Source organism: Capra hircus, chromosome 13 (assembly GCF_001704415.2).
Source record: "Capra hircus breed San Clemente chromosome 13, ASM170441v1, whole genome shotgun sequence".
NCBI lineage: Eukaryota > Metazoa > Chordata > Mammalia > Artiodactyla > Bovidae > Capra > Capra hircus.
This window is the reverse complement of record NC_030820.1, coordinates 69,348,247-69,366,600: the sequence shown is the minus strand read 5'-3', so window position 1 is coordinate 69,366,600 and position 18,354 is coordinate 69,348,247. Positions and strand designations below refer to the sequence as shown.

The 18,354-nt window shown below is 48.1% G+C and overlaps 1 protein-coding gene and 1 long non-coding RNA gene across 2 annotated transcripts in view; one reads left to right on the top strand and one right to left on the bottom strand.

The window, feature by feature from the left end:
• LOC106502792 lies at positions 68–14,402 on the top strand. The gene is made up of 3 exons (XR_001296451.2): positions 68–1,145; positions 1,739–1,867; positions 14,191–14,402. It is a non-coding gene; the product is annotated as an uncharacterized LOC106502792 (long non-coding RNA).
• TOP1 (topoisomerase (DNA) I) overlaps positions 11,170–18,354 on the bottom strand; it is an 84,719-nt gene continuing 77,534 nt past the window's right edge. The window contains exons 17-21 of the mRNA XM_018057867.1: positions 18,086–18,200; positions 17,003–17,130; positions 13,794–13,888; positions 13,424–13,573; positions 11,170–12,448 (exon numbers count right to left, since the gene is read on the bottom strand). Of these exons, the coding sequence (XP_017913356.1) occupies positions 12,346–12,448; positions 13,424–13,573; positions 13,794–13,888; positions 17,003–17,130; positions 18,086–18,200 (591 nt within the window). The 3' untranslated portion in view covers positions 11,170–12,345. The remainder of the gene's footprint in view (positions 12,449–13,423; positions 13,574–13,793; positions 13,889–17,002; positions 17,131–18,085; positions 18,201–18,354) is intronic.

Sequence of the window (18,354 nt, the reverse complement as noted above, 5' to 3'; positions counted from 1 at the left end):
AAAGGCGCCCGCGCGCCCGTGGGGAGGACCCCCGCCCGCCGCGCCTGCGCCCCGAGACCCCCGGGCAGGCCCCGCGTCAGGGCACGCGCCCGCGCGCCTCCCGCAGTCCGCCAGCCGGGCCCACGGCCCCGCGGGGTCTCTTCGCGCCGCCCCGGACACAGCCCGGCTGCCACGGCCGGTCCCGTCACGCGCGGCAGCCTCGCGCCGGCCCGGCCGTCTGTCGCGCGCGCACAGGCGGCTGCCCAGCCCACCGTCCCGCACAGGCCCGGCCGCGGCGGCTCCTTCCGAAGCCCGCTAGCGGGGCGACGCCCGCGCGGCCACCGGGAAAAGAAGTGCAGGCCCGGGGCGCCTCCCGGGGCCCGCCGGCCAAACCCGGTACCTGGGAGGGCTGCCGGGCTGAGGGGACCAGGCCAGGCCGGGCCGCCTAAGACCGGCGGCGGCGGCGGCGGCGGCGGAGGAGGAGGCGAGTCCTCCGCGCGCCCTCTCCAGGGCGGGGCGGGGGCGGGGCCACCCGGTGATTGGTCGGCAGGCTCTGACGGACAGTCTGCGTGTCCCGCCTCTCCCCCCTCCCTTCCCGGGGCAGCCGGGGGCGGCCCCGCCGGCGGCGCCTGCGACCGTCAGACCCACGATTTTCCCGGCCCTGCGGCCGAAGTGGCCTCGCGGGTGTGTGTGGAGAGTCCCGTTATTCGGAGTAGTCCACAGGCCTGAGCATGCCCCTGCGAGCCCTCCAGTGGTCTTGGCCTGGTCATACACTTCGCACCCCCACGCCGCGAGTATCCACGCGACTAGGATGGGGACTCAGGCCCTACGGCTCCGCACCATTCCTGCAAATGCTCTCCCGAGCTTTGGTTTTCCCGGGCCGACTCTATCCTTGTTTTCCTCCTCGGTCTCTGGCCGCTGCCTTTCGACACCTCGGCAACTTCTCTTCCTCCGGGGTGGGTCCTGAGTCAGTTCCCAAGGCGGCCTGACCCTTCTCTCGGCGTCACAGCCCCCCGCCCCCTGCCAAATTCAGGCACCCGAGCGCCGAAGCTCTATCCCTCCCTGCATCCCGTTACCTGTTCCACGACCCCACGTAGCACGGACATCTCACATCTCTCTTCAAATTGCTTCTCCCATGGTCTTCAGTTTCTCAGAACATGCCTCTGGTAAGGTGCTCGGGCTAAAACCGATGGAGACAGCCTTGGTTCCTCTCTCTCCCTCAACCCCACAGCACTCCAAGTCCCATTCCGTCTGCCGTCCCATGCCTCCGCTCTGCCCACAACCTCAAGGCCCATCTTCTCTCATCCAGACTATTTACCCTCCTTGGTTTTGCCTGCATGTATTCCCTATGCTCTAGTTTGTTTGTTTCTTTTTCAATTTGGCTGTACCGGGTCCTAGTTGCAGCATGCAGTATCTTTTAGTTGGGGGCTGTGGGATCTAGTTCCCTGACCAGGGATGGAACCCAGGCCCCCTTTGTTGGGAGTGCAGTCTTAGCCATTGGACCACTAGGGAAGGCCCTATGCTCTGGTCTTCAAAATGAAATTAAATCCTGACTCCCTACCTCCAGGCTCAAATCATCCAGAACTTCCCATGGCACACAAAATCCCCTACCTGGCCCAGCAGGTCCGGCATGGTCTGGCCCCTTTCTATCCCACTTCATCTCTCACCACCTCCCTTTCATTCCATTCTCCAGGCACAAGTTCTTTTGGTGATTATTCGATTAATCTGTACTCTTTGTGTTGCTACTGCCACTCCCTAGACGCACCCCGGGCCGTCTAATTGCCCTGTCACAGAACACCGCCCAAACTAAAGACACCTTCAGTCACAGTAGAGCCTGTCTGACGGATGTTGAGCCAGACGAAGCAGGACAGCATACTGCATTTCACAGGTAAGAGGCCCAGCAGGGCACCCAGCTGATGCTGGAGAAAGATCCAAGGAGTTCCCTGGTTAAGTGACTTCAGTGGTTAAGACGCCATGCTTCCAATGCTGGAGGCACAGATTTGATCCCTGGTTCGGGGAACTAAGATCCCACATGCCACCTGCTGTTGTTGTTTAATCACTAAGTCGTATCCGATTCTTTGCGACCTCCAAAAAATGATAAAGAAAAACAAAATTAGGGAAAGATCCAGGCATCCAGGAATGTGTGAGTACGTATATAAGAGTATGTGCTCAGGCAGGCCACCCAGCTGGGTGATGACTAATGTCTGGGGACTGCCTTTGACTTGTCTTGCTGTAGTGGTAGCGTGCGTATGTGTGTTGATCCCCTCAAGTGCAGCCCACAAGGACCTGAGAATTCAGCCTGAAGTTGAGGCAGCCGTTTATGCTAGTTGGCTGTGGTCACCCAAGGGGAGGTGGAGTGGCTGAGATGGACTGCCACCTAGTGACAGACCTTCAAAGTAGGAGGGAGGGAATGAAAGTTGACCCAATGCCTGACCCATCGTTACAAGCTTTGCAACGTGTAGTCACACCTGATCCTTATAATTACTCTAATCAGGGATTATTGTTCCCAGTTTACTGATGAGAAACAGATTCAGAGAAGTTCTGCGGCTTGCCCTAAGGCCACATAATTAACCAGTGAGGATTTGAACCCCAGTCTGTCTGACACCATGCATTTTCTTCCTCACAGGAGAGCCCCTGGCTTCAGTAGGTGCCGGTGGACAGCTGGCTACTCAGCACGGGTGAGGGGAGGCCCTTGGCATGGCTGACCCTGGGCACAGGAAGCCTGAGTGCAGAACTTGAGTGCTCATAGTGTGTGGCTTGGGCTTGCTGGGACTTGCTGGGGCGCTTGTCCCTGTCTGCAGCCTTGAGCTTCCCTATGCTCAGTGTCAGTGCCATGAATCGGGCGAACAAGAAAAATTCAGCGCTGGGCCCCCAGGAATTCACAGATTTAAGACAGGCAAGCACTCTGTTTTGTAGGGACAATTGTGATGGAGGGAAAAAACAGAGGGCTATGAGCTAAAACATTAGGGAGACCTGCTTCAGATCTAGTAGACAAGGAAGACCTCTGTGGGATTCAGCAGTGGCTGGAAGGATGTGAGGAGATGGCTGGCTGTATTATTAGGGGTGGGTTGGAGGAAAGTCCTTTCTAGACAAGGTTAACAGCATGTACAAAGGCCCTGAGGCCAGAAAGAACAGTTAAGTTTAGGAATGGAAAGAAGGCTAGAATTTACTAAGAGGGAGCATGGAGAGGGGAGGTGGAGTGGGGGGCGGGGTTGGTGAGGCCAGGAAGACAAGTGGGGGCCTGGCTGGGCCCCTCCTTGCTCATCTGATCTTATCCATTTTCCCAGAAGGCCTCCTAAGTGCTGTAGCCCTCACAGCTTGGTGGGCGGTGATGCTTTTTAGAAATCTCCATTTTCTGAGAGCTTCCTGACATGTAGCCCAGGCTTCCTGGCTTCTGCTTTTGCCTCTGGGGCTGGGCCTCCAGGGGCTCCAGCAATCCCTGCCAACAGGAGCTCATGTTTTTAGCCTGCTGTCAGGCCCTCAATCAGGAAACAGGGCCCCATTTCCTCCTGGGACTTCTGAGCCTGCATCCCAGGCCTCAGGTGCCTGCCTCCACCCAAGGAGACTCAGGAAAAGCAGGGCGAGCCGAGGGTGTGACCGGTATGGGCTTCCCCCAGCTCGGCATATATATATGGGGACGTGGGTGTTACTGGCAGTGCCTGCAGCTGCGCTGGCTGGGAGGCACAGCCCAGCACCCACACCAGGCACACGCCCATGACATCACCCAGGCTCGCCTCACTCGAGCCTATTTCTGTTAATACTCATGCTTCAGCATGCTCTGGTGACACCAGTACCTGTGCCTGAAGTGGGGGGGAGGTGGAGTCCCAGCCCAGCTGCCCCTCTGGCTCTGTGAGCCTGACCCCATGGGTGTTTACTTACCAAACACTTAGAGCGTCACTTGACATATAGTAAGCCCCATAGAACTGCTTTACCCCTGGTGACTCATTTACTTTTCATGACAGCCCTGAGGTAAGTACTTTTTTTTTTTTTAAACAACTTATTTATTTATTTTGGCCAGGCTGGGTCTTCATTATTGCATGTGAACTTTACCTACGGAGAGCAGGGGCTACTCTCTGGCTGCGGTGCGCGGACTTCTCGTCGCGCTGGCTTCTCTCACTGTCCTGCACAGAGCTCTAGCACTTACACTCAGTGGGTGCTGCTCACGGGCCTAGTTGCCCCGTGGCATGTGGAATCTTCCTGGACCAGGAACGGAACCTGCATTCCCTGAACTGGCAGGCAGGTTCTTAACCACTAGACCACCGGGGAAGTCTGAGATAAGTACTCTATTACCCTCATTTTACAGAAGGAAAAACTGAGGCCCAGAGAGATTAAGCTAAGCAGCAGCAGAGATGGGATTCAGGCCCATCCAGAGTCCACATGATGTTGCCTTCCCCCTGGGTATGAACATTTCACTATTTTCTTACCCTTTCTGTAGTACCCATACCTGATGTGTTTTCTATTTTTAGTTGTTTGGTTACATCTTGTTCCAGGTTGGGTTCTTTGGGAAGCCTCTGTGACAGAGGTTAGTGTGCAGGGTGTTTTTTCAGGACACGTCCTTGGGATCAGCACTGGGGAAGGGAGGGAAGGAAACGTGAGGGGGCAGTGGGAGAAGTTGAGCTGTGATGCCCTTCTGGTGGCAGCTTCAGCCTCCCCCCAGGGAGCTTTGTTGCAGTCCCTCCACCAGCCACTGAACGTGGCCTGTCCTGGGCCAAGCGCAGCCTCAGATGTCTGCAACCATGGTGGTCTTAGGGGGCTGATGGTCTCCTGGCAACAAGCACTCCCCAAAGGGGAATCTGAGTGGCACATCCCTGTGCCTGCCACAGATGTCTTCTTTCTCAGTCTTAAGTACTCCGAGCGTTTCCTCAGTTCAGTTCAGTTCAGTCGCTCAGTCGTGTCTGACTCTTTGCGACCCCATGAATTGCAGCACGCCAGGCCTCCCTGTCCATCGCCAACTCCCGGAGTTCACCCAGACTCAACGTCCATTGAGTCAGTGATGCCATCCAGCCATCTCATCCTCTGTCATCCCCTTTTCCTCCTACCCACAAACCCTCCCAGCATCAGTCTTTTTCAATGAGTCAACTCTTTGCATGAGGTGGCCAAAGTACTGGAGTTTCAGCTTTAGCATCATTCTTTCCAAAGAAATGCCAGGGCCGACCTCCTTTAGAATGGGCTGGTTGGATCTCCTTGCAGTCCAAGGGACTCTCAAGAGTCTTCTCCAACACCACAGTTCAAACACATCGATTCTTCAGTACTCAGCTTTCTTCACAGTCCAACTCTCACATCCATACATGACTACAGGAAAAACCATAGCCTTGACTAAACGGACCTTTGTTGGCAAAGTAATGTCTCTGCTTTTGAATATGTGGTCTAGGTTGGTCATAACTTTCCTTCCAAGGAGTAAGCGTCTTTTAATTTCATGGCTGCAATCACCATCTGCAGTGATTTTGGAGCCCAAAAAAGTCTGACACTATTTCCACTGTTTGCCCATCTATTTCCCATGAAGTGAGGGGACCAGATGCCATGATCTTCGTTTTCTGAATGTTGAGCTTTAAGCCAACTTTTTCGCTCTCCTCTTTCACTTTCATCAAGAGGCTTTTTAGTTCCTCTTCACTTTCTGCCATAAGGGTGGTGTCATCTGCATATCTGAGGTTATTGATATTTCTCCGGGCAATCTTGATTCCAGCTTGTGTTTCTTCCAGTCCAGCGTTTCTCATGATGTACTCTGCATAAAAGTTAAATAAGCAGGGTGACAGTATACAGCCTTGATGTACTCCTCTTTCAAAAATATGGTACCATAAAAATGGGATATGCTATTATCTGAAGGAAGAATGTAATTCAGTGAATATGGGTTAGCACAGCTGCAGTGATTGAAAATCAAATTGAGCTTCCTGGTATTCAAAGCAGAAACTTTGTATTCTGATAATTGATTCCTTGAGGAGGAAAGATTTTCCTGGGGTTAAATGATAAGGAAAGTTTCTCAAGGGGACACTTACTTGATTGAAATAGTAGAGAATGTTGTCCGCAGATTAACAGCAAAGCCCCACCCAGTTTTCATTCTTCCTTGTAATGACCTTGAGTGACTATAGAAGGTATAAAAGTAAAGCGCAGCTCCTACCACAGTTGAAGGTAGGCAGATTTATATACTTGGAGCGTCTAATTTAATCCACATATGAAACTTTATCCCTCTTCTTTAAACTTTTCTTTAATTTTTACTTAGTAGTATCTTAGGTTAGGTGGCTGACCAGCCCTTCTCATGGGTTTGAGTCAGTCAGCCTGCACCTAGTGCTTAGTCACCTGGTGCTTAGTAAGTACTCACCTTGGTGCACCTTGAACTCCATCCCTCAACCTGTCATCTTGGCTGCAAAGCTTTGGTCCCCAGTATCCATTCATGGCTCCCCCTTGGTCACCAGGCCTCACACTTTTTAGGTCTCATCCTCCTGCACACCCGTGATATACTCTCAGCCCCTCGAGAGCCTCGTGTTTTCTGTCGCTCAAGAGGAAACCAGGCCAGGACTCTGTGCTCCCTGCAGACCCTGCTTCCCCTCTGCTGATGGCCCCTCTCGCGGGACCCAGATGTCGAGACAGGAGAGCTGGACTCCAGGGACACTGTAATTGCCTCTCTGCAGGCAGAGAAGGGGGCCCTAGCTAGCCACTGTGGCCCTGGCCAGGTCGGACCCGCTATTTTTCCACCTTTTCTGGCCTTCTTCCAGCACACATTCCCAATGCCACCCCTGTAGCAGTTAGACCGCAGAAGGAATCAGACCAAGTTCCCACTCCAGGAGGGGAGAGAGAAATGCCGACAGTCGTTTGTCAGCAGAAGACATTTCAGTGTGATAAGGGCCCCTGGAGCACTGGGGAGGGACAGCTGACCTTATTAGACCTGCCGGCGGCTGTGGGCACAGTCCGGTGAGAGGTATTCTGCTCCAGATACAAGACTGTCAATCACTTGTTTTCAAAATAAGGTCACCACTTGTTTTGTGGCCATTTTTGCAACTATAGCAGAAAACTTAAAACTATCTGTTTATTTATTGTTTTGAGTTGCACTGGGTCTTCTTTGCTGCATCAGGCTTTCTCTTGTTGAGGAGAGTGGGGGCTACTCTTTGTTGTGGTATGCGGGCCTCTCATGACAGCATAAATATTTTAAGGGATACATGATTCAGATGTCCACGGATAGCAGTTCATTTAGTTACATATTTTACACATTTAAAGTCACACATTATTTAAAATGATATATTAATTTATGAGTTTTTTTTTTCCCACACTGGCCTTTTCAATAATGATCAAACTTTTTTATAGTTAGTTAATTAATTACGGCTACACCGGGTCTTCACTTCTGCCTGCGGGCTTTCTCTGCTTGGCGGTGAACAGGAGCTGCACTCTGGTTGCAGTGTGAGAGCTTCTCATTTCAGTGGCTTCTCTTGTTGCGGAGCACAGACTCCAGGGCACGTGGGCTCAAGTAGTTGTGGCCCACTGGATCACCAGGGAATTCACCGTTACAAATCAACTTTATTGAGGAATACCCTACAGAAAATGCACCCATTTTAAGTGTTAAGTGTGGAAAGCTTTGGCAAATGTATACCCCCCTGTAACCCCCACCCAGTGAAGACACAGGACATTTCCATCACCCCAGTGTTCTGGGTGCCCTTTAAGAGTCCGTCTCCTGCTCAACTCAGCAACACATACAGTAAAATTGGAGCAATACAAAGATGAGCATGACCCCCGCACAAGGATGACACGCAAATTCATGAAGCATTCCACATTAAAAAAGAAAAAAGTTGATCTCCCCTGCCCCCAGTGGGCAACCACAAAGTCTACTTTCTGTCACTAAAGGTTAGTTTTACCTGGTCTAAAATTTCATGTAAGTAGAATTACAGAGTGTGTACCCTGGGATCTGTGTTCAGTATAATGTTTTTGAGATTCATCCCTGTTGCTGCAGAAAAAATACTTTTTGAATCAGTATGTGATGCTGTCAACTGGAAATTTTAACCTAAGCATAATTACTTTTCTGTATAACATTAAATAGCTTTCTTTTTATTTCTTCTGTAGATACGTATCAATGATTGACATAATCCCCACTTAGACTGTATTGCTTTAAAAATATTACAGAAATTTTAAATATATATAAATGGAGACAGGATAGCATGGTGAAATGGACTCATCAGCCAGTTTAATTATGAACTCTTGGCCACTTGTTTCGTGTCAAACTCGACCCACTAACCCATTCCGTATAATTTTGACACTAATCTTAGCTCTATAATGTTATCTATAAATATTTCAGTGTTTTTCTAAAAGACGCTTTAAAAACATATATACATAACCTCAGTGCATTGCTATTTAAAGTGACCTTGAAGAAACCTGTTCAAATGCAGTGCTTGGGATTGTGAGAAATAATTGCCCAGTCTGTGGTAAATTTCTTTGCTTCCTTGTTTACTGGTTTTGTCAAGGGACTACTTACAATCATCCAAAACTAGTTTGACTGGGGTCATTTCAGGATAATGTGTTTTCTCCAAAAAGTGCTTTTTGGTTCAAAACAAGTTGAGAGAATGACCCATTATATGAGGGATTTTGTAAAGACTGAAATGTAAGTAAAACTCCTTTTCTCAGAAAAGGAAAAAAAAATTTTAAGTTTTCTAAGGAGGAAATACCTGTATTCGATGTATGTGGTATTTAGAAGGTGATACCAGAATTGGTGATTTACCGGATACGAGAGAGAAAGGTGTGAAGGATGATGGCTGCCCTCGGTTCTAGTTGGGAGACAGAGCGGATGGTGGTGCCTTTCCCTGAGATGCTAAACCATGCCCAGTGGGCTGGTCGTGGTAGGTCCCGAACACAGTTCGAGAGTCCATGGACATCCCTGCCAAGGTGTAGTTGGCAGTGTGTGTCTGGATCTCAGGAGAGGGGTCTAGGCTGGAGGCAGAGATGTGGGGCTCATCACGTTCAAGCGTGAATGAAATCAGCTAGGCTGAGAAGAGAACCGCAGCAGCTAAGGACCTGACAGAGGAGGTAACAGAAGCCACAGCCTGAGACGAAGGGATAAAATCAGGAGAGGGTGGCACCATGGAAGCCAGAGGAATTCTTTAAGGGAATGATGCTGTTTATGTGAGATGTCCAGGACAGACAGACCTATATAGAGAGGGTAGATTCGTGGAGGCTGGAGGTAGGAATGGGGATGAACTGTCCCTCGCATGAGGGATCTTACTGAGGGGACGAAGTTCTAAAACTGATGTACGCTGATGGCTGTACCACTCAGTAGCTACTAGAAGTCACTGTACACTGGAAATGGGCGGATTTTATGACACGTGAAGTATCACTAGCGATATCTGCAGAGTGTCTGGTGCCACAGCGAGTTTTGAGATGCAGAAGCAGCAGAGCCTGGTTAGTGGTTTGGTCGCTCATTCCTGGGTGACTGGTCAGAGTGGAAGGGGGCACTGGAAGCAAGATGGGGCAGGAGCTAGATGCAGGGGGTGGGAGAGTGACTGGGTGGTAGAGGTGACTCATTCCAGGTGCTTGTTTGTGAAAGAGAGAGAGGGAGGGGGTGGTGGCTGAAAAGGGCTGGGAGCTGTGGTTTCTTTAAAAAAAAAAAAAAAAACTGGCAGAGGCCTGAGGTAGACTTGACAGGGAGAACAGACAGGACCTGCTGACAGGATGTGGGGGGTGGCGGTGAGAGAGGAAAGGGCCAAGCCAGCACCAGCTTTCTGGCTGGGGTGGCATATGGAAGCGGTCTCCCTCTGCCCACAGCTGGACCCCAGCATCAGGGAAGGGCCGGACAGGAGAGGGTGGGGCAGACCCTGCACTCCGACCTAAGGGCTGGAAGTGGGAGAAGGGAACCTGCCTGCCAGATGCTTAGGACGCGGGGGGTGGTCCTCCTGACTTCATGCTCAAGCGTCCTTTGAGGCCCTGCATGCCTGGCCCTCACCCCTGTCTAGCCTCTTCCCTTGTCGCAGTGGTTGTCGGGTCAGCTTCTCCCAATCTCTGGCTTGCTCTCCCAGGCCTGCTGCAACCACCCAGGATGTCCTTTACAGCCGTTCTTGACCAGCATCTAGTTGCTCTGCACCTGCCCTCAGAAGAATGGTCCTTGCCAGGAAAGGTAGGCACAGGTTTCTCTCACCAGTAAAATGTGCCTGCAGGGCCTCCTGTCCTGTTTCCAGTGGTGACCCAAGGTTGTCCCCTGGTTGTGACAGGTCCTGCTCAAGGGCATCGACAGGACTCATGGACAAGTCTCTCTATTGCTGTTCCTTACGTTCTGTGGCGTTCTGTGGTATAGCTTCCTCAGAACCACTGAACTCAAAAATACTTGGCTTTGGTCTCTTGCTCCAAAGGAATAGTGGCTCCAAACCCTCCTTTATTCCCTGGGGTGAATGCTGCCTCCCTCACTGGGTGATGAAATAAAGGCTGCCAAGGACCCTTCAGGATTCTCTGCAGTTGGCCCAGCCCCAGCCCAGGGGTTCAGAGACCAGCAGGGAGATGGCTGTCCTCCCAGAATACACCCCTAGCTGGCAGGCTAGAGGACTTAGGGCTAGCTAAATGACCGGTTCTGACCACTCTGGCCTTCCTGTCGCCTGCTCCTTTTGACCAGGAGACTTAAATCTTTCAACATTATCGGAGACTTAGCTATAACCTAGGATGAAAGGAGGAACAATTTTTGTAGGGATCCTGACTGACTCGGGTACTAGAGCACTGAGAAGTGGTTCCAGACTGCTCCCTCTCTCAGTCAGCAGGATCTCTGTCTGTCTGGAGAGAGCTTCTGGGATTCAGTGTTTTAACTGGCTTAGTATCCGTAATTCCTGCCATCCTGACGGTGACTTAGCCACGTAAGTAGGCCCAAAGAAGCTGCTTACTGCTTCTCACCAGCACACATAGAAGTGTTCTAAAATCTGCTTCCCGAATACACTTGTTCCACTTTGCTCAATAAACCTACCCTAGGCTCCAAATACAGTTCTTGCACCGCACCTGTTCTAGCTTTTCTGTACCCGCCCTCACTTCCTGGCCCTGCCTCCTTCTAAGGATGTGGACTTTGGCTCCCTCCCCTTCAGCCCACGCCCACGGTGGCAAGACAGATGCAGCCCCAGCTCCTAGGGAGGGAGGCATCCTTGCAGCCGGGAGCAGGCAGACCACATCCCACACCAAGGCCCAGCCCTGGAGCCCTACTCTGGCCCGGGGCCCTGGGCTAACACAGAGGCAGACACCAAGTTTCCGTTAAGTTGTAGGAATTTATTTTAAATAACCTACAGTTGATTAAAAGGGAATTCATGATAAAAATAGAAGATACTTGAGGAAAGATGTGGGAAATGGACTCTGCACACACGCTAAACTAACAATGCCTCTAAAACTAATGATTATAGCAAAAAATGTCTTCACATTAAAATTCTGCTTTTTATGTGTTTTTTTTTCCATTTTTTACACAATTACAAAAGAAAAAATAAAAGCCCTAAAATCTTGATTATTTTTCCTTTTTTTTTTTGACCAAATACTCATTTTCCTCTAAATTTTTTACCTGTGGAACTTTTATACAATAGTATCTTTCAAGTGAAAGATTGGGGTTTTAAATGAAAAAGATGGGTATCTGAAAGGGCATAGAGAATGCTCAGAACAAAGGATGATGGGAAAATGGTTTCAGTCACTGATTATTTATTATCCTTAGACTCGCTCACCCCTCATCCCTCCCCAGCCCCAATCTACACGATCTTTAAGATCAAGAAAAAGGTTTAAATATTTTAAAATAATTAAAAAGAAATAAAAATTCACATTTAAAAAGGAACACTCAAGTCAGGAAATATTTTCCCATCATGCTTTTCTGTGAACAGGTGTCTGAACCAAAACACTGCCGATGTCACGACTGCTTCAAGTTTAATGAAAATTGATTCCCATGACAATAGATAGTGACAACTCTAACAGGTGCGTTGGGTTTTTGTTCTACTTAATTTTAAATTCCTGAAATGGGGGAGAGGGGAGTTTAGGAATTCATTTCTATTAAAATATAGAAGTTATTGCAAAACCCTAACTGTAAAAACGCACCAATATAATCGGACTTCGTATACAGTAGCTAAGAGAATCCAAATGTTTCAGTGAAACAGTGAATTTGCCTGGCAGAACTCTGACAAATTCCCATCCACTTGACCCCTTGAAAATAAAAACAAAATTCAAAACAAATCATACAGCTAGAATTTTGATATCTGAAATATTTTTAAATAAGTTGTCCATAGGACAACTGGCTCAGCTCTCCCTTATAATATCTTTTCTCAAAGATGTTAGTTAAGACTTGCTGCCTCTTTCCCTCAGGTGTGAGGGCAAGCGAGGCTCACAGTTTATCCATCTTTCCCAAACCACACTGTTCCTTTTCACAGAACTCTTGCTCCTCAAGACTGGCTAGAACTCGTAGTCCTCGTCAGCCATGTCGATGGCCCAGGCAAACTTCTCCCGCTGGGTTTTGTTGTAAATTTTCTCAATGGGGACCCCCCACTTCTTGCACCTGCAGATAAGAGAGAGAGAAGGGGGGTCAGTGTGTCTCAGGAGATGTGGGCCAGCCCCGGGCTGGGGCCTGATGTGCTGCCTTCTCCTGTTGCATCTGGTGAGAAGGAGAATTAATAAGGTACCAGAAGTGTTCTTAGGGCTTCATGTGCTTGACTAAGTAGGTACGATTGCAGGTGTACAAATGAAAAAGGTACAGATGAAAAACTAAGAGAAGTTAGGTGATTTGGTTTCATTCTCATGTAGCTAGTGAGCATGGAGATGAAAAGTGAATCCAAGCACATTGGCTCCAGAGTCCACGCTCTTCACCATTATATTCTATTGCCTCTCAAAGCCAACCAAACCTCCAGCACCAGACAGGACACAGAGAAAAGAAAGGGGACAAGAGCTGGCTGGAACCCTTGGCCCACAGGGAATGGTTGCTCCTCTTAAGCCCAGAAACTAATAATTCAAGTTAACTGATAAGCATCTTCCCCAAAAAGTCATTTATTTTGGATATTATTTTATTGGGGGGGGGGTAGTTTACAGGGAAACAAGCAAACAATGGTGCAAAGTCTGCATAGGTTGCTCAGATCTGTATTCTCATTTTTTGTTTTTCTTGTCTCCTTATTGGTACCTTCTTTCCTTCACTTAAAAAAAATTTTTTTTTATTGAGAAGTTAAAGTTTAGGTAGATGGGCTCATTTTTATTTTTCCTTCAATAAGGACTAAGAGTCTCCATTTTTGTCCTAAAGTTCCACTAGGGGTGGTGACCATACCTGCCTTAGCAGACAATAACATCCCGAAGTGGTGTAACAGTATTGACCACTTCAGACCACCCAGGATGTCCTCATGCACTTGCAGTGTGCACAGCAGAAGACAGAGGACACTCTTAAGTGTGCAATGTAGGAACTGTGTGTGAGAGCTGACAATGCTCTTGGAACCCCATCACCCTTCCCAAGCCAGTAGGTGGCCTTCAAGAAGGGCGTGGTGCTTACCAAGCCACGGTGATCCTTGGGTCCAAATAATTGAGTTTAGAGGTTCCCAAAGCAATCTGTTTATTCTCTTCTCGGTCTGTGGCCTGAACTTCAAGCTTCATCAGCTGTTCCTCCAGCCTCTGAACAGCCTTCTTCTTTGACTCTACAACCCTGGAAGAAAGGAAGTCATCAGGAACTGGGCCTGGCCTCTGGACAGGAGCACCGTATCCCCACATTGCCACCCAAGGGCAGTAAAAGCAGAAAAGCCACAGGCCCAGAGATTTCTAGAATGTCACTCAGAAACCCTAGGAAAGCTAGCACTTCTGGTTGATGCTGGGACCCTTTTCCTCTCTCACCCAACCCCCAGCTTTGCATCACATCAGGCACGTACTTCTTGGTCTTTGCATCCTTCAGGACTTTAGCATCAGCCTTAGCACTTTTCAGGTCTCTCCGGGCATCTGCTAGCTGTTCCTTCTTCGCATCAATCTGTGTAGAGAAGAACAACAGTAAGATTCAGGAATAAAATAAGTTGAGAGAGAAAATAGGATTCCTTAAGAGAAGATGTCTTCACCAAGTAGGCGCCCAGGGGTGGCTTTATGACGGCACAGAGTGGATATGCAGCGGGTGCTGAATTCCAGGGCTACTTGACCGTTTATATTCTTCAGTCACCCTTGAAGAAATGAAGGTTTTATGGCAATGACTCTGGGACCCATTAATCCAGAAACTCAGGGAAAGAACCCACTGGGACTCGGAGTGTGGGTGCTAATCAGAGAACACTTTGGTTTTAGATACTGGGAAGAGGATGACACGTGAAAGCTGTTTATCAAATGGATCCTGTGCCAGGTTGTCACCTCCATCCCAAGAATCCTGCAGGAGATACTGTTTATGAAGCTGAGACAAGAGTCCCTACATCTACTGACTTCAGATCATTCCTCAGATTCTACCAGCACTCTGAGAAGAGCTGCTAAGTCCTCCAGAAAAAAAAAAAAAAAAAGATGCACTGAAGAGAATACCCAAGGGACTAGAAAATGGCAATTAAAAGGTACCCAGGAAGCCAAACCACTTAGCCTCATCTATTCCAAGCCAATACGTGGCATGGCCTGGCTTTGGCATTCTGTTTTTAAAAGGTGAGAAAGCTGAGACAGGAAGGAAATTCAAATAGTTATCATTCAAAGCAGATATGAAAACTTTTTAGCAATGGAGCTCTTTCTCCAAATGAAATCTCCTGGGGCCCCAGTCGTTAAAGGAGGAGAAAAGGACAGTCACAGCCTCTCTTGCTTGAGAGTACCGGTTCTGCATTCTCAGTTCCCACTTGAGGACAGCAGCAGGCAACACCGTGGGGCTGGGGACCCAGAGTGGTGAGCTCACAGCTGGGGCAGGCGAACCCCGACCTGCTATCACCATGCTAACCCTAAGATCAAGGGAACTTCTGCAGAATAAATGCACGCCCGACTCACATACACTGGGCTGTTGCTCTCAGCCTGGCATTGTCTATTAGATTTACACACACAGCCCAAGACTGGAAACAGAGGCCAGCATTGTGAGAGAATCATTAAATGCATTTTACTACGAATGGCTTACTTCCAACATCTATGTTGTCCAAAGTCAAAATGAAGGAACTGACTCTACACAAAAGCGTCACAGACACACTAGCCAGATTCTTAGGCTAGAAATGCAACAAACCACAATCTTTTAACCATTTCTGTGAATACTAAATTGGCAGGCTATGTCAAATTCTCTCAAAGCATTAAAGACCCCATTGATTCACTTGGCAAACAGGGGTGTGTGTTTGCTTCTTGGGCACACAGGAGAGGGTTCCTGGGCTTAGAGGGCTCGTCTGGCAGGCAGCCTGGACTGCCCAAACAGTGGTTCCAGAGTGAGACCAACAAAAGGCCGCCTCATGCTCCAGGGATGGGTCTCCTGAATTAGGTAAATACCACCTGAATATTCATGCTTTTATTTCTGGCTTGAAATGATAGCATGAGGAGAGTAAATGGCACCACATGACCACTGTTAACAGAGGTGCAAGGATGGGAGGTCTGGATGGACTCTCTGCCTGCCAGTCACATGGTCCAAGGATCTGAGACGTCTGTGGACACAGTCTTACGTACTGTGGATGTGTGCACCCCTTCAGCAAAGCCAGGTGGCATATGAAGCATGAACTGCAGGTTGTATGTGTCTTTTGACCCACACCTGGGTGCGTATCTGGAAGAAATTTCAACAGAAGGAAAACACTCTGGGCCTGGAAACATGTATGCAGCCTCATCACAGCAGCAGTTTTTGAACTCCAGCTGTCCAGGTATAGTATTCATGAACACAGACGGAAAAGAAGCAATCTGTAGTTTAATTAACCCCTAGCTGAAACTCGGAGAAGGCAATGGCAACCCACTCCAGTACTCTTGCCTGGAAAATCCCATGGATGGAGGAGCCTGGTAGGCTGCAGTCCATGGGGTCACTAGGAGTTGGACACGACTGAGCGACTTCACTTTCACTTTCCACTTTCATGCATTGCAGAAAGAAATGGTAACCCACTCCAGTGTTCTTAGCCTGGAGAATCCCAGGGATGGGGGAGCCTGGTGGGCTGCCGTCTATGGGGTTGCACAGAGTCAGACATGACTGAAGCGACTTAGCAGCAGCAGCTAAAACTCATCATTTCTTCTTCAGTTATGGATGTGGGCAACTAAACATAGTATTATCGGTAATACTTATGACTTTATCACCGAGACAGTATGTACATTTTCATATTTTAATTGTTGCAGAAATCAAAGTATTTATATTCATTACTACCTTGACATTTACAATTATTAGACCCACCTATTAGTAAAACTATTACTATATCAGACTTTGGGGTAAATATATTTAAAGATGATTGGTTTACTTTGTAACCCACGTATCTACTTTGTAGTGGAATAGCTACAAATTCTCATGGTGGGTTAATACATTAGAATGGATTAGTTATGTGCCCACAGGTAACATAGAAATGATCATCGTCACATGCTGAGTGCCTTGCAGCTTACAAGCTCAGTACCAGGCAGAGCTGGAGGAAGGAGAGAGGAACAGCATCTCGTTGTTTGCATGTCAGTCTATCCCTCTAGGGCAGCAGCTCTGGCACACGGCCAGTATTCAACAGATGTTTGACGATGAGCTATATAAAAATATGATTCATGTGGAATGTGTAAAAATAAAAATAGTTGTGCTAGGATTAGGGGAAATTAAATATCGTTTCATCATCCTTTCAATTTAAAACAATCTAATTTGGAAACAGTTGTATTTCTGGGCAGTGGAAAGGAACTGTGAAGACTATCTTTGTATCCATTATCCTTATGTAGAAGGACAATAATTAGCAGTATTTCAAAGAGGCTACATTAAATTTAGCTTTTCAACTCAGAATACTCACTGGACAATGAATACCCGATATTCAGTATCTCGATCAGGACTAACTACAATCATATTTCCACATATCTTTAGTATGAACCTTTCTTCCAGAACAGACCCAAGACTGTCCACCTGCCAGCCCAGCCCAGAGGGTGGAGTGTAAATCGTCATAGCAGACATGGTTCTTTCGATTTTGCTACCTCCCACCATCCAGATCCAAAATACCTTAGACTGCAAGTTCATCATGGACTTCTCAAAGGTTTTTGGTGGAGCCCTCTGATGGTTACAAAGAATTGCAACAGCTCGGTTGGCACGGTTATAAGACAGTATCTTTGCTGGGATATTCTCGTCAGCTGAAAAGAAAGAAAAATGGTGATGAAGAGTCAATTTGTGTAACGAGAGAACACACATGCGCTCCATCCTCAGGGTTTATTGGGCCTCATCTCATTCAGATGATCAATTCAGGTTCCCCCAAGGCACAAGGTCAAAATCTGAGAGTCGACAGCATCACCTGCTTTCCCCAGTGCTCACCTCCCCCATCTAACCACCCAAAACAGCATAGAACTGGGACAAATAGCCTAGAGAGGTGGGTAAAATGAAGGGTCCGTAAGTTTTACATTTTAAAACCACAAGGTACTGTATCTTCCAGAAAGGAAAATATAAAGTGTCACCTGAGAAATGTTTTCACTTGTGTCATGTAGCCTTCTTCACCACACCCTAAACTACTGACCCTCAACACACCCACCCCTGACTTTTTGCACACCGTTTTCTAATACCATTTGACATGTTTCTAGAGGACAATGGAAATTCATTAGAATTAGACTCCAGAGGAAAAAAGCTTGTGGATCTTGGTGATGCTTTCAGCAGCCAGTTTTTAGGAGAATACTATCTACTCTTAAAGGGGGACAAAAAGAAACCTCAGGGAAAGGATCTGCTCCTATGCTGTTTTAGTAACCATGACAACCTTACTCTCTCCAATTTAATAGAACATCACAACGCTTTATCTTCATTTGGTGAGCTCTTATATAACATAGATACAATACACAAAATACAGGCACTTTCAGAGCAGACAGAAAGCCCCTGTCAGCATTCCTTAAAGCTAATCTAGAACAACAGGAATGGGGGAGACAGAACTGATCTGTTTAGCCATCTAAATAAGCTTTAGCCCTCTATTCGAGGTGTGGAGGGGAAAAGTCTCCAGTCACAATGTTAAGAAGGAAAAGTGGAACAGATCTAGGACTCAGCCGACTAAGGATAGTGGACATCAGCAGTAAGGCTGTGGTCCCTGTCTGGCCAGGCAGTACTTACGAGCTGTGAGTTCCTTTAACTGCTGCTGTAGCGTGATGGAGGCATTATATGTACGGAACACCTTGGCTGTCAAGCCTTCCATGAGATCCTGGAGATGTTTATTTAGGATACCAGTCTGGAAGAGACAAAGCAACAAAAAGGATGGGATTTAGGTAAAAGCCATACCATCCAGGCCTTCCTGGCAAGCTCTAGGACATTTATACAATTACAAGTTAACTGTCCTGCCAGTGGGATAGGAAAAGGGAGAAGAATTCCAGAATACAGAGTTG